General features: G+C 49.0%; 1 protein-coding gene across 6 annotated transcripts in view; it reads right to left on the bottom strand.

Moving 5' to 3' along the window:
• STARD8 (StAR related lipid transfer domain containing 8) overlaps positions 1-16,323 on the bottom strand; it is a 78,111-nt gene that overhangs the window by 36,459 nt on the left and 25,329 nt on the right. Inside the window, exon 1 of one of the 6 annotated variants that reach the window (XR_012091954.1) lies at positions 2,843-3,011. The exons of 2 other annotated variants lie outside the window; for them this stretch is intronic. Coding sequence is in view for 3 of the 4 variants with exons in the window: in XM_007991947.3 (XP_007990138.3) it covers positions 2,843-2,951 (109 nt within the window). In the remaining variant the exon portion in view is untranslated. Of the gene's footprint in view, positions 1-2,842; positions 3,012-16,323 lie in introns of those variants that run through there. 3 more of the 6 variants (XM_007991947.3, XM_073013597.1, XM_073013598.1) reach the window with 3 other exon arrangements.

Genomic DNA, 16,323 nt, shown 5'->3' on the forward strand with positions numbered 1-16,323 from the left:
CCGGACTGACCTTACTGGCCTGTCTCCCAGGGGCCAGAGGTTTTCTGCTACACGCAGATGGAGCACCCCCCATACGCCTCCGGGAAGTCTGCCTGCCCAGCCCTAACAAATAGGTGGGGTCACCCTGGACAGAGCACTTGGTGACCGTGGTGGCACAGATGGTCAGAGCAGGATGTCCACCCCAGTGGCCCACCGCATTCCTGCCCTCCAGAGGAAGATCACAACGTGCAGAGGGGAGATGAGCAAAGACAAGACCGCCTCTGACACAACCCCGCACCCCACACACAGCAGGCGAGGCCAGGAGCACTCCTCTCCGCCCAGCTTAGTCTCAGTCCTCAGCCCTGGAGCTTGCTCCTCCCTGGCTAGGCCCACTTTCCTCATCTGGAAAAAAACGGGGTGGGCCCTGGTTCTAGGATCCTTTCCTTCCAGAATGCTCTGCTTCTGTGAGCTCCTCTGTGTGTTCCCATGGGGGTGGGGCATCTGCAAGTCCAGCATGCACAGGGCTTCTGCAGAGCATGGGGGTGGGGGTGGCATGATAGTCCTCTGAGGATGGGGGTACCTGGGGCCAGGGGAGGAAAGTGAGAAAAAGGAAGGGTGGGGAGCCTGAGGGGAAAGGCAGGAAAAGGAAGGGCTGAGGCTAAGCCATCCCACTCCTGGAGCCCTGGTCTCTGCCCCCAGCATTGCTCCCAGCTCACTCTGGGGCTATGGGTACCCAGAGTCCTTGAACAGCCCTCAGGATCCTGCCTCCTTGCCTGGGATCCTTTCAAGTGTCCCTCCAGGGCTGCAGCTCCCAAGGAAAATACCTGGGAAGGGGAGGAGGATCCGGGGAAGCAGAAAGAGAGACTCTTTCTTCCCACTCACAGGCTCCATCGTCAGCCCCCGCCAAGGCCTGACCCCACACTGCCACCAGACCTGGCACCCTAGAAGCTGGAGGGCTGCTTGTGGAGAGGTGTGTGGCTTTTATACACCCTGCCCCCAGCCTGGCCTGGCCCAGCCCTGTGAAGAGGGGTCTCTAGGGCTTGACAATGTCAATTCAGGCTGGCTTAGCCTGCCCCTGGCAAACTACACCCCTGTCTCCTGACCGTGAAGGGCAGCCCTCAGAGGCCCCAGGATGACATCGGAGAGGGCATGGGATGTGTTTGGATGGTTGAGGGCCACTCAGCAAAGGGCTCTGGGCTCAGCTTGGCCTTGGAGCCCATCTACCCTCTCAAAAGGCCTTTCCTCAAAGCACAACTCCCCCCCTTCCCCTCCATACACACACACACTTACTAAGCAAGAGTTCTGATTTGCCCTCAGCCAGGGCTGGAACTTCCCCATACACATGCATCAGCCATTCCCGGAACATGGTTACCCAGACCTTGTCTGTGCTAGGCCCTGGGCAAGGGACAGGGTGAGAGAGTGGGGCGGGGAGGCCCACAGCCTGGGTCCCTGCCTTCCTGGAGCTCCCATGTCAGTGGGGGAGGCAATGGCAGCCCCTGACAGAGAACACCCATCCCAGGCAGGTGGGTAGCCAGGTCAGTTCCCAGAGGACAGGGAGGGAGGGGCAGCCAGGCTCCCAGGGTGGATGGGACCTGATGACTCTATACCAACAGGCCCCCAAGGAAACGGTCCTAGCCCCCAACACCCGAGGCTCCTGGGTCAGGGCCAGGCAGCTGTCACTCTGGCTTCTACTTTGTTTCTACCACGGAGGAGCTGTGTGACCTGGCTGAGAGTCTTGCCCTCTCTGGCTCTCTGTGTCCCCATAAGTACAATCAGAGAGTCTGTTCTCAGAATCTCCAAGGGTCCTGTGTTTCAGCGTGCTCAATTCCATGTTAAATCTATGATGAGAAACCCAACCCAGTTTGCTATTTCCTCCCTGCCCTTTGAGTGGAATCAAGAGCAAATTAGAGCTGTGTGCGATAATCCCAGCTACTTTGGAGACTGAGGAGGGAGGGTTGCTTGAGTTCAGAAGTTCTAATCTCAAGAGAGAGACAGTGAGTATGAGAATTACTCAGAAGTAGTGGGCAGAGCCTGGAAATATAAGTACACCAAAACTTTTTTTTTTAATTTTAAAAAGACAAAGTGCCGGAGACTTTGGGAGATCCCTCAGAGTCCCATTCCTTGGGATGGAGCTCTCAGGCAATGCGAGTTGGTTATAAAGGTGCTGCCAAGGTTTCTGGGCTGTGTCCTGCACCTGGGGTACAGAGTAGGAACGTAAGGGGCCCTTGGAGTGATAGGGGGATGTAGGGAGGTACTGCGTAGGTGATAACACTTAAGGATCTGGAGACCAAAAATAAATAAATAAATAAATAAATAAATAAATAAATAAATAGGAGATGAAAGGACAGACGGACAACTCAATGACAAGGAAAAAATATAGGCTGAGGGTTAGACATATAGTGGGACAGGAAGACAGGAGGGGGAACAGGCAGATACCAAAGGCAGAGACGAAGGTGCGGGAGGAATGGACGTAAAGGGACATACTGTTTACTAAACGCCTACCATGTGTTAGTAACCAAAGTGGTGTTCTTTTTGAGCAGAGGATGTAGACAGAGGTGGGTGGGGACGAAGCCTGATAGACTACTGGGATAAGAGGATGGGGCACCCATAGGGCGGGGCAAGAGCTGCCTAAGAATTAGAAGAAAGAAGGCGTGCGGGGTGGAAAGCCTCAAAAGGGGGCACTGCCGTCCAGGAGTGAGGTTTTAGACAAACAGACATAGGACTCAACGATGAAAACCGGGCTGGAACCAAACAAGAAGGCAGAGGGGAGCAGGGAGCTTCGAAGAGCCGGTGCTGGAAGCTCTCCGCGAAGCGCAGCGCAGCCCTGACCTCCCCGCCCGGGGCTGCCTGGCTCTCAGTTCACCTGGATTCCAGCGCGGCGCGTCCCACTGGGTGCCCTTCACACCCCACTGAGTCCACGTCCGTGGCTTCGGGAGCCGCAACGCCGGACCCCAACCCCGCGCCTGGGCCATGTGTCCGCGGGCGCCGCGCGGTGCCAGGCGACTCAGCAGCCCAAGAGCAAGCTGGCGAACCAGAGTGCTGGCGCCTCGGGTAGTTTTGCGCCAGGACTGAGCGAACCCGCGGGGAGCCCGGGGAGGGAGGGGCTGAGCGGATGATGGCTGTGTTTCCCCGCCCCCTCAGTCGCGACTAGAAAGTTTCACGCCCCCACCTTGAGCAGGAACTCCCCCTTCTCTAGCCTTCAGTCATCTACTCAGCGGTTCCGCCTCCCCATCACCATTGGACGCCTTCTTCCAGGTTGGAGTCACCTTCTTTCCAGCCTTTTCCAACTTGGCCCCCATTCGAGAGTTGTCTCTCCACCGATTACTCTCCTTTCTGTTCTCATACCTCAGTGCAAGATAGTGCAGGTGTCTTCCTAGTTATGGGGTCAGCCCCTCCACCTCCTGTCTGCCCCCAAATCTCACCAACCATGTGACGTGGAGGAAGGCCTTGTGCAACAGCCAGATGGAGAAGGAAACAATGGCTCTGGCCATCTTGGCAGACTGACTCACTCCTCAGCGTCCCTTACCTCCCCCTGCTTTTCACTCCTTCCCGCAACCCCGTTTTCTGACTGGCTGGCCTGAGCAACTGACCAGCTGGATTCCACCAACGACACTTTGAAATCTTTCTAGTACCAAGAATATCCTGAAGTGGAAACAGTCCTTAAAGACTCCCTTATGTTACAGATGGAAAACTGAGGCCCAAGAATGCAAATGACTTGGCCTTCATCTAGGATGGGGCAGTTATCTCTATGTTGCAGGACTGTTGTAAGGATCTGAAGGATTGATCATGGTGCCTGGCAGGGAGTATAGGCTCCATCAAGAAAGATTAGCTTTTATTCTCAAAGAGTTTAGCCCCGGGCATGTACCACAAAAAAGCCTGGACCAGGACTCTAAGATACATAACCTTTTCTCTAATACAGAATCCCCACCACAGCAAGCAAACTTGCATTACCTGACTTGGGGATGGTGGGGGGTCCTGTCTAAATTTATTTACAATGGAGATAAGGCCAAAAGTTACCAACAGCTCTCAGACCAGGTCATTTCCATTCTACTTCTGTTGGTGGCCAGTAAAGGGACCAAGATTCTAATAGGGCCTCTGCACTAACTGTGGCATAACCTCGGTGATTTCTCCTCTCTGAGTCTCAGTTTCGTCATCTGTAAAATGAAGGTAATATTCCTATGACACGATGGGAATAATGAATGTGCATTGTGAACGATAAAGGGGTACATGGGTGAAGGTCACAGCCCCTCCCCTCTACTGTCTCCATACCTTGTTCCTGGAATCTAGAGCTAAGCTACTCCATTTGTGAGGGATAAGCTAGAAAAAGGAAGTGTAGTTTCCAGTTGATTTGTGCGTATTTGCATGATATTTGCACCCACTTTTCATGAACTTAGTGTCAAAGCTGGAAGGAAATTAGTGGTTAACATGTTGATCTTCATGTCGTGCATCCCTTTTCCCCAGGGCAATGGTGGCATATAGTAGGTGTTCACAAAATATTTACTGTCTGAATGAATGCATTCTTCATGTGGGAAGAAGACTTGTCCAAGGTCGCACAGTGAGTTGTTTCAGAGCCAAGGCAGATCTGACTCTGCTCCTCCTTCCACTAGGTCATTTCTACTTCACGGAATTCTTTTTCTTTTTCCTTCAAATGACCATAAATCAATGGGAAGCCCATTTCTGTCTCCCAGCACCCTCTGGCCTATCAGCAGTCCCCATTCTGGACTAGCCCAGGCAGGACAGTCACTGGGATGCCCCTCTCTGGGTCCAACTTTCTGCTGCCACTCTGTTGACTTGTGAGTTTCTAGCAGAGCCTGCACTGTGCCTGTCATAGGGGCAGCTCCCCCCCTCCCCGCCCCCCGCTCCGCCCACGAAAAAGGAGGCCTCAGTCAGCTTCCTCCAAGCAGAGGAGTTTCCTTTTTGCTCTCCGGTTGGGCGGGAGTGTGGGACACAGCCCCAGGCAGCGGTGGCGGCAGCCTAGAAGGAAGGGCGGCAGCAGTCACTTCCCACCCTGCTAAGACATCTCCCGCCCTGTCCAGTTCCGCTCCTATTTCCTGAGTTCTGCTGCTTCAGCTCCAGCCAGAGCTCGGAAGATTCACTTGAATTACAGAGCCCTGGAGCTGGGAAGGAACTTCGAGGTTATTTATTCCCACCTCCTCCCCACTCCAGGCAGGAGTGCCTGCTGTTAGCAAAGAGGAGGAGAGGGGGCACCTTACTAAACCTTCACAGCTTCAAGTTTCTCCTCTAGATAATGGACATAATATGACACAGAGCTGACAATGGTGCTGTGAGAGGGGATGCAAGAATGGATCTAATAAAAGCTGATGTGGATTGAGCACCAGCTATACCAGACATTGTTCTAAGTGCTTATTTAATTCTTACCACAATGCTCTGAAGTATATATATCATCATCATCAGCCCAGTTTACAGATGGAGAAACTCAGGAGCAGCAAAGGTAATCCAAATTGCTCATAAGTGGCAGTAGCAGGATTGGGACCTTGAGCCTCCATCTTCACCCATATATAATGGTAATAATCATCCTTACCCCCAGAGAATGATTGACCCCCTTGAGAGTTACTTGAATTCACAAGTGTTTGTGTTACTGTAACTTTTGTATTCAAGTACCCTTAAGGGCTGCGAGGGAAGAATGTGGTGAAACCTTGGGGGGCTGATGATGTAAACCTGAAGTGTTGGCTCCAAGTGGGAATGTCTTTGAAGTCCAACTCTTATCTTAAACATCCACTTGAATTTTCAGTTAACTCTAGTATGCATCCTTGTTTTCATATTAAAATTCATCTTTTTCTTCCTTAAGCCTTTGAGGAAAATGTACACTCCAGGAAGAGGGGACATACCAGTCTAGTACCTTCATATGCCTCCAGGCCATGGCCTTGCACCCCAGGGGTAGCAGGCACCTGGTTCAGTAAAAGATAGGCCCTTAGTCACTGAGAATAGCTAAGGTTTATGGAGTGTTTGTCATGTGAGCCAGCATTCTAAGCACTTTCTACATATGATTTAATCATCATATATAACTCTATGATAGGCTGAATTATTACTGCTACCATTTTCAATGGGAAAACTGCAGCATAGAGAGGTTAAATAATTTGCCCAAGGTCATACAGTTTGAACTGTCAGCTTTAGCTAGTAACCACTATACACACTGCCTCTCAGGCCACATGAGAGTTTCTCTTACCTACCTACCTTCACCACTTCCCACCAGGATGATTGATTTGATTCTTGGCAGAAGCAGGCCTGATTCCAATTAGAAGATCAGCTCCTTGAGGACAGAGACAAGGGGGCTCCCTACTGCCCCTTTCCCCATATCAATGCTAAGCCTGGGGCTGGGCCATGCACAGGGCTGGTCCAGCATTCAGATTTGGCAACTGACTGTTTCCCGGCTGGTGGCAGTCTCTTGGGCCTAGCACCAGTTGAGCTGGTGGATACAGCACTAGCATTTCACACAGGAGTCCTCTGCCACCCTCTGTGGCAAAGATCTAGCTTTAGAAATGGCTGTCCATCATCTACAGGGGCAAGTCCACACTTCTGAGATTGGCATTCAAAGCACCACACAAGCCTGCCTGGTTAACGCAGGTGGCATTCCCAGAACACACCTCCTTAACCCACCAAATGTGTTACATGTGTGCTTCTCTCTCACAAGAATGCTCATCCTTATTTCCTTTACATATTTCACAAACATTTATATGGTGCTTTCAATGTGCCTGACACTATTCTAAGCTTTTTGCACATTTTAACTCATAAAGTCCTTACAGAAACCCTGTAGGTACTATTATCCCATTTTACAGATGAGGAAACGAAGACACGAAGAGATTAAATTATTTGCCGTATGTCCTGTACTTGGTAAAGTCCAACATACCCTTTTAGTACAGTATCTCCTATGAATAGCATAAGCTGTTCCCTTTCTGGGTGACTCCACAGCTCAGTTACATCAGCAATCATTCTATATTGAGTTTAATTATCTATGTCTTCCTGCCCAATAAGGGTTTGAATTCTGTCAGCCAGGGGCTGTATTTTATTATTAATGGCATATCCATTGCTCAGGAAGGGATTTGGCACAGCGTTAGTACTTGAGAGGATAATCATTAAAAGATTGAATGCACTGGGCGCAGTGCCTCACCCCTGTAATCCCAGCACTTTGGGAAACTGAGATGGGTGGATCACTTGAGGTCAGGAGTTTGAGACCAGACTGGCCAACATGGTGAAACCCCGTCTCTACTAAAAATACAAAAATTAGCCGGGCGTGGTGGCGTGTGCCTGTAATCCCAGCTACTCAGGAGTCTGAGGCAGGAGAATCGCTTGAACCTGGGAGGCGAAGGTTGCAGTGAGCCAAGATCATGCCACTGTACTCCAGCCTGGGTGACAGAGCAAGACTCTGTTTGAAAAAAAAAAAAAAAAAAAAAAAATTGAAAGGTGAGTGAGTAGGTGGGTGGGTGAGTGGAAAGCCCAGGAGCAACCTTGACCAGACCGAATGGTGGCTGAGAGATTTGAGGTTTTCTTTCCCCCATGTTACTGAGGAAAGGAGCATAAAAATGATTCAATGACCAAGCATGAAATGCAACCACAGGTGATGAGAGGGGAAGAGAGAGAAGACCTCCCCCAGTCCCACCATTGGTGTGGCTGGACCAACCCTGGCACCCTGACCACAAAACCATTGGGCCGATGAGGCATCTAGTTAGCGACGAAAGCCAGCAACTCTTGGGATCTGCTCTGGAGACCTGAGCTCACTGGCTTCTCTCTTTCCCCCTCAAAGGCCGCAAGCCTGCTTCTGCAATTCAGAGGTTCATATGGAAAAGAGAGAAGGGCTTAGATATCTCCCCCAGGGAGTTGGGGTTTGTTGCTTTTGGTCTCAAACATTATGTTTCAGTGAACTTACTCTGTCCTTCCGTTGCTGGCCACATGCACTTGGCAGAAAAGTAAAGGGGAGTTTGGACACAACTCTGGTCTCAAGTCCTGAGTCTGCCATTCAGTAGCTGTGTAACCTTTGGCAAGTAACTGATGCTCAGTTTCTTCACCTAGAAAATGGAAGATTATTTTTTCTGCCCTGTAAACTTCAAGATAACGGATCTTAGAGCACTTCGTAAGTGAAAAATGACCAGACACAGGCAGAACCACAGTGGGAGTGCTACTTCTAGCAGTGTACAGCAGCTTTCCAACAGAGGGCCCCCAGTCTCAGCCTTTTGCCTGTCTGTACCTTGCTATGGATGACTATGGCCCAATCATTCACCTTTTCAGGGCTTTAGTAAAATGGGAAGAATAATTCCTAGCCCTTTGCGGCCAAGTCTTAGAAAGGTTGCTGGATGGCAGAAACAGTGTACATGTGTGCACGTTTTACCAGCTTCACAGAAGGGGCCCCTAAGAACTGCAACTCTCAAAGCAGCCTTCAATGTGAACATCAGCTTCAACACTTTCTAGATGACATGTCATAGAACTCCTCTGAGCCTCAGTTTCCTCACTTGTTAAATGGTGACAGTAACACCTACCTCCCTGAACTGTTAGGTGGAAAGAAGTGTTTGTCAACAGAAAAGTCACCACTTACCCCTTCACCCTGCCTCGCTGCTTTCTTCTTGCCCTTGTATCACGTAGGCCGCTCAGATCTGATGCTCACTAAGTCCTTTTGCCTTTATCTGGGAAGTAGTCACAGTACCCACCCACAACTGTCCCCACCCCCACTTCCTGGCCTTAGTACACACACCTTCCCCTCAGTCAGAACTTGCATAAGCCCCTTTTCCTCTTCCTGTCACCTGGCAGGGCATAGCACCAACACACAGTAACACATGCCTTGCAGTCTGGCTCAGGATTCCAGGGCTCTGTCCATTCATGCAAACTGGCCTTGCCAGAAAGAAAAGCTACTTTGGTGTTAGAGAAGCATTTTGCAGCTTGGAGGTCAGTACTCTGCCTCCTGTGTCTTCATCCTTGCCCTCTTGTGACTAGCCAGGGGGCCCTGTTTGTTTCCATCACTTGGTGTGTCCCTCTTGGATTCTAGGCCAGTGCCTGAGAGAGCACCGAGTGATCAGGGCTTCCACGCAAGCCCAGCCTGGAGCTGGTGGCTCCTCAGAGAGCATCTTGATCCATGCCCGCCCCACATGGGACAGATGGAGATCCTGAAGCCCATCCAAACAGAAGCAAGGAACTCAGGGCCTCGCATTTGAGCTTTGTCCTCCAGCATTTGCCCCTCCCCTTCTCGGCCCTGCAGATTGTCTTCCAAGGCTTGCTCGGAACCTGAGTAGCTCACGAGATCAAGTCAGAAGAAGGGATTCCAGAGAAGTCCTGAGTTCCCGAAGAAGTTCTCTGGAATAATTTATCCTATAATTTCTCCTCAGGGCAGTGTCCCCAGGTAACCCATGCCAAAGTCCTGGAAACAAAAGTTGGCGATGCACAGGTTCTTAGATAAACAGCGTTGGCAGTGGCGTGCCTCGAACAGATAGGGGCACACATACATGGAAGCTGTGAAAAGGGTGGAGCGTCAAGTCTCCCCATTTTACCTCCCCCACGCCAACAACAATGGGTTGGAAGTCAGGCTGCCATCCCAGAGCCCTGGAGGAGAAGGAGAGCTGTGATAATGCCAGCTCAGGCCAGGAGCCCAATCAGAAGGCCTGGACGGTGGGATTTGGCCCCAGTCAGCTGCATCCCACAGAACGGACACCTAAGGGAGAGTAGGCTGCATGCCTTGTCACAACAGAACCCCAAACCCTGTGCAGTGAGAGGCCCCATGTGGATAGGGTTTTGTCTTATCTTGACGTCTGGGGTGGCCTCAGCAGCATATGAATAGTCAGTGGGGCTGCTCACATCGGGGACCTCCCTTCCCTCCTGCTCATTCTCCTTTCCTAGCTCTTCTTTGCCCAAGCTCGGGATGTTCTGTGTTCTAATTGAACCAAGGGGGCTGTTCTCTTTGACCAAGTGATTGTCCCTTCATGCCTGGTACCCTACTCTGCCTTCGACTTGTTGTTTAACCTTGGGCATGTTATTTGCCCTCTCAGAGTTACAATATCTTTATCTGAGCATAAAAAGGTTAGATGGACTAGATCAGTGGCTGGGGAAGAGCCTCAAAGCCTATCATAGGGAGGCTGGGGGAGGGGAGAACAGGGAACACTGAGCCGGGAGTCTCCAGGCCCCACTTCTACCCCACCTTGCTTCAATCAGAGCCATGCTGTTTTTATTTGTTTTATATATTGGGGTGTCACATAGGATTTAATTTTGGAGGTAGAAGTCTGCATTTAATGAAGTTTTAAAAGCCAATGAACCAGATATATTCTTCTTGCACCTGAGCCTCAGTTACCTTCTGAGTGATGACTGCATAACATAATACAGGCAAAACACTTAGAACAGCATCTGGCACATACTAATGACAATGACAAGAATAGCCACCATTTATTGAGCACTGACTATGTGCCAGGCATTGTTCAAAGGCTATATACTTGGATCAACTCATTTGATCCTTCCAAACCTGCACAGAGAAATTTGGCAACCTGTCCAAGATCACACAACTAATGAGGGGCACAATGGGGATCTGAATACAGGCTATTTGGCTCTAGCGCTCTCATTCTTAATCAGTACATGTATTATTTCCCAATATATATCTAGGTTTATTCTTATTACTGTTGTTTTCATTTGAAAATTATTATACCTCTCATCCGTAAAATGGGCTGAGTTCAACTCACAGTATGACTGTGTGACTAAAATCAGGTTATGACTGTGGAGTGGGCGATCTAGAGCCTGCTCTGGCAGCCAGGCCGGGCTGCACGGTGCCCTTGTGTTGGTGTGCCAACTCTACTGAGGTAAAAAGCCTACAGTCTGGAACTGCCTCTCCAAACAGTTGACAGTGAAAAAGGGCTGAGTTTGCTAAGAAAGTAAGGACTGGCTCATGTGCTCGGAGCCTAGAAGAAGAAACCAGGCAGCAGAGCTTGTGGTAACTTATAAGGTAGCTGGATGCCCCACATGGGACAGGACTCTACTGATTTGCTGCGTTTAAGCACTCACTGACCCTATCACTCTCAATCTCCATTTGTCTGGTTTGGCCTTCCTCCTTCCCTTTTTACTCCTCTTTCGGCCTCCTCTACTTTTCTCTTCCTCTCTATTCCCTCTCTTTGCTCAGCGAGATTCATAATAACTTGTTAAACCACAACCCTCATATTTCTTAACTTTCCAGGGGAATTTTGCAGCTGGTCCCGACTGTTTCTCCTGATTGATCCTCTCTTCTCTGGCCACACTCATCTCTTCTTGGACCCCACCCACCTTCCCCAGGCTAGTTTCCTTGACTTTAACCCTTTCAGCAGTGCATTGGCAAACTGCAGAGTCTTGCCTTTCCTACCTTTAGTTGGAGGTCAGAGCCACAGACGCCCTGCATAAGTCCCTTCCCTTTTCTGGGTCTCAGTTTCCCGTCTGTCAAAGGTTGAAGGGGAGTGATGGAGGTTGGACATAATGCTATCTGTGGAGCTTTCCAGCTGTAATTTCCAACACTTTTACATCTGATCCATTGAGAACATTGAATTTTCTTGGCCACATCTTTCTACTTCCTCTCTCTATATATATGTATAATACATTGTGGGGTGGGTAGGGGGCACGGGGAACTTTGAAATTGTTACTTGCAGCCAGAATCTGAGGAGCTAGGAGCTGAAGGAGGTAGAGGGGGTGAAACAAGAGTTGCAGAATTTTCAAAGTAATTAAAGCACACTAGGGCAGTGAGGCTGGGCCAATGCCCACTTGGTGGAGGAGCAGCATTTTGCAAGCCAAGTAACTTTAGAAAAATGGTCCTCTCAGCTGGGTTTGGCTTCAAAGGAAGGTCAAGGAGGTGTGTGCCCAGAACCAGGGCAGGAGCAGAGCATCAGCACCTCCAGGTGTAGCACGACCCTGGGGATTCAGTTCCATACTCTTGGCATCACCACCTTCCCATTCTGGACAAACTGGAACAAAAGGCAATGGGGACACAGCCCCCGAGAGGCCAAGTTTCTGTTTCAAAGGTGCTTACAGTCAAGTTGCAGTGACAAGCATAGAGATAAATAGGGCCCACCTTACAGTTTTCAAGGTGCCTTCAATCTCTTTTCTCATTTGGCCCTTACACCAACCCTGTGAGACAGGAGGAGAGGACATGTTTATCCCATTTACAGAGCAGACAACTGAGGGTCAAAGGGGTGATAGAATTTGCTGAAGCTGATCTGACCAGCAAGTGGAAAGCTGAGACTTAAATCTAAGTGCTTAGACTCCAGAACCAACGCTCTGTTCAAAACATTTTTTTTTATTATTTTTTTTGAGACAGAGTCTCACTCTGTCACCCAGGCTGGAGTGCAGTGCCACAATCACGGCCCACTGCAGCCTCAACCTCCCGGGCTCAAGCCATCCTCCCACCGCAGCTTTCTGAGTACCTGGGACTATAGGCATGTACCACCACACCTGGCTAATTTTTTTTTTTTTTTTTTTTGGTAGGAACGGGGTCTCCCTATGTTGCACAGGCTGGTCTCAAACTCCTGGACACAAATGATCCTCCCACCTTGGCCTCCCAAATTGCTGGGATTACAGGCGTAAGTCACCACGCCCAACCTCACATTTTCAATACTTTTGGCAATAGAAGATTTCTGGAAAGCTAAAACAAACAAACAAACAAACAAAAACAACAACCTTTTCAGAGTGGCTAACTCTGGAAAGTGAGAATGAAAGATTATGGGTTGGAATTTTCACTCAGAACATGTATTTTACTTTTAATCCATATGTGAAAGGAAATAGCTCAAAATACAAGGCATGATTCATGCTGTAAGACAGATACACAGTATGATGGGGATTTGAAAGAGGGAGGGAACAGTATTTGAGCTGAGCTTCAGAGAATGGCAGAGGTCTAAATAGATTGAGATGGGGTTTGGAGGGAGCCTGAGGATCTCAGAGACTGCACAAGTTAGCCATTCCAACCCAGCAGCTGTTGCTGACTTCTGAGACAACGGGCTTGCCTAGAAGGAATTCTTCCTGAACAATTAGTTGCATATAGTGGGTAGGATTTCCTGTTTTCTTTCCTTGCCTCATTTTATATTGTGAGGTACCTGAGCCAGATCCCGGGGCTTAGGAAACACCTGCTGTATCCATAAGCCGTCTACCTGGGCTACAACCTTGGCTTGCTCTGAGATGTCCAGCCGAGCTGGGCCAGTTTGGCCAGACACAGACACGTACAGAAGGAGCCACAGGAACCAGCAGACTTAAAAACAGAAGAGAGCCCCAGTCAGGCCCATCCCCTGCCCCACAATTGCTTTGAACTTTTTCACCCATCCATGATTCAGTGTCCAACTATCAGATGATCAGACCAATTATATTTTTGGCAAATCACATTGTTCACAATTTTAGAAAATCAAGGCCAGAAAAAGTCTTAAACATAATGTGTAGGAGCTCAAAGGACCTGAGGGACAACCCAATCCAATCCCTTCATTTTAATGATAGGGTAATTGGGGCCCAGAGAGGAAAAGGGACTTACCCAAGGACGCAGAGTCTGTTAGCAGCCAAGTCAACACATTATGCCTGGTTGTATTTCAGCCCCAGTGATGAATGACCCTTGCTGCAAACTGGGCCTCAAAGGGGCTCATTGGCAGACACGAGAAGAAAAGCACATCTGGTCTTTGGAGACCTGAAGTGTATGAGGCACATCTGATCCTTCCATCACTCCACCCCAAGTTCCCCTCTGGCCTGCATACTGCCTTCCTGGAGTGGGGGTGGAGCTGAAGCCAGGATTCAACATCTGCCCTCTCCATCCCAGAGGCCCGGGGGCTCATTCCTGAGGTCTCAGTTCCTGCTTTCTTAATCTCAAATCAGACTTCTGGCTGGAGAAAACATCTTCCCCTCCCCTCACCCTACTGCCTGGGCTAGTCATGGTGGTAATTTGATAGTCATGAAATAACTGTAATTTCTGTACTGTCTGGGATCTTATAGAGCACTCCCACTCCCGTTATCACACTTAAGGTTCCACAACAACCCAGGAGTTGGGTATTTGGATTCTTATTTTAAAACTGAGAAAACTAGGGCCAGGCACAGTGGCTCATGCCTGCAATCCCAGCACTTTGGGAGGCCTAGGCAGGTGGATCACCTGAGGTCAGGAGTTCGAGACCAGCCTGGCCAACATGGCAAAACCCTGTCTCTACTAAAAATACAAAAATTAGGCTGGGAGCAGTGGCTCATGCCTATAATCCCAGCACTTTGGGAGGCCTAGGCAGGTGGATCACCTGAGGTCAGGAGTTCAAGATCAGCCTGACCAACATGGCGAAACCCTGTCTTAACTAAAAATACAAAAATTAGCCAGGCATGGTGGTGCATGCATGTAATCCTAACTACTTGGGAGGCTGAGGCAGGAGAATCGCTTGAACCTGGGAGGCGGAGATTGCAGTGAGCCGAGATCGCATTATTGCACTCCAGCCTGGGCAACAAGAGTAAAACTCCATCTCAAAAAAAAAAAAAAAAAAAAAGAATTAGCCGGGCATGGTGGTGCATGCCTGTAATCCTAGCTATTTGGGAGGCTAAGGTGGGAGAATCTACTGCGCTCAGGAGGTGGAGGTTGCAGAGAGCCAAGATTGCACCACTGCACTCCAGCCTGGTCAACAGAGCAAGACTCTGTCTCAAAAAAAAAAAAAAAAAAAAAAAAAAAAACCACACACACACACACAAAAAACCCTGAGACAACTGAGGCTTAGAGATGTGATGACACAGCTAATAAGTGACAAAGTCAGAATGCAGACCCAGAGGTTTATGAATTTTCCAGAAACTGTGTTCTTTCTACCATTCTAAGGCTACCTTTTTAGCTTGTTTCTTGGTAAGGATGGATAGATGGATGAATGGATAGGTGGATGCATGGATGGAGCAAATAGTTCCCAAGCACTCTGTTTGTGGCTGGCTCTGTTTCAGATGTCAGGATACAGAGAAAAATGAGACGTTTCTGCCCTCAAGGAGCCTACTGTTTTACTTTGCGACTCTCAGACTTTTGCATCCCCAAAGTACCTCCAATGAACACAAAGAATTTATTCCCCACACAGGCCTGAGGAGCTGGAGGAGAATCTCACACAGCCAACCACAAGTGAGAATTTTTTTTCAAGTCTCCACTTTTATCTTACGAATTCATGTGAATGTTTTGTTTCGTTTTGTTTTGTTTTTGAGACGGAGTTTTGCTCTTGTCGCCCAGGCTGGAGTGCAATGGTGCAGTCTCAGCTCACTGCACCCTCCGCCTCTGTGTTCAAGCGATTCTCCTGCCTCAGCCTCCTGAGTAGCTGGGATTACAGGTGCCCACCACCACACCTAGCTAATTTTTGTTTTTTTAGTAGAGTTGGGGTTTCACCATATTGGTCAGGCTGGTCTTGAACTCCTGACCTCAGGTGATCCACCCGCCTTGGCTTCCCAAAGTGCTGGGATTACAGGTGTGAGCCATCATGCCCAGCTAATTCATGTGAATTTTTAATGCTATTCCACAACAATTATATGCTTGTTTTAATATGAAAATTTCGCCCCCAGATCTTATAGAAAAAAACAAGCCATTCGAGGCAGATGCTCTTGGAACCATCCTCTAGAAAGAGGTTCTGCTTAGCCATAACCTCAGGGGAGACAATGGTATGTTTGCATATGGTGAAGGCCTTGTTATTTCATGAAACTAAAATTTTGGTAAATAGACTATGTGTGTGTTTGCACACTACACATGGGACACATGTACATGTGTACCTGTAGAAGCTCCAGACTGTAGGCAGAGCTGGTTTCCTTGCAGGGCTATATGTTTCTTTGGCACCCCAAAATGATCCACACTTTTACCCTGGCAACTATCTGTGAACTAGCCATGTTCCTCAGCCCAGAAACTAGAACTGAAAAGAACTGTAGGGGTTCTGGAAGGTTGTTTTGTTGTTGTTGTTGTTGGTAAAAGACCTGTTGTATTGGTCCTTCTAGCAACAGTGGTAGGGAAACAAGATGGCACCTGCCTCCCAGTGACTGACAGCTGAGACGGGAGAAAGCCAGGCAAACTTACGGCAGTGCATCTGGAGCAATGAAGTGGTTATCCTGGGAGATATTTGGGGACTGACAAAGCACTTCCCTGCTTTTGCTGGGCTTCTTAAAACAAAAAGCACCTACTTGGTAAGGCCTGAATGTTGTTCTACTGTTTGCGCGTTGTGTAATTAATTTCTGTCTGTTTTTTCTTGGTTTTAATTGAAGGCTCTGAGTGCTGGCCTACTTTGGCCATCCTCAGGGAAACAAGAAAGGAGACTTGGACTCTTTCTTGGGCCATAGGTTAAAGGGAGCAGGACATCTCTGGTGGCCAGATGTGCTGATAACGGTAGTGAGATCAAAGTATGACAGCTCCAAGTGGCCAAGGGGGTGAAGGGCTGGAGA

Source organism: Chlorocebus sabaeus, chromosome X (genome assembly GCF_047675955.1).
Source record: "Chlorocebus sabaeus isolate Y175 chromosome X, mChlSab1.0.hap1, whole genome shotgun sequence".
Lineage (NCBI taxonomy): Eukaryota > Metazoa > Chordata > Mammalia > Primates > Cercopithecidae > Chlorocebus > Chlorocebus sabaeus.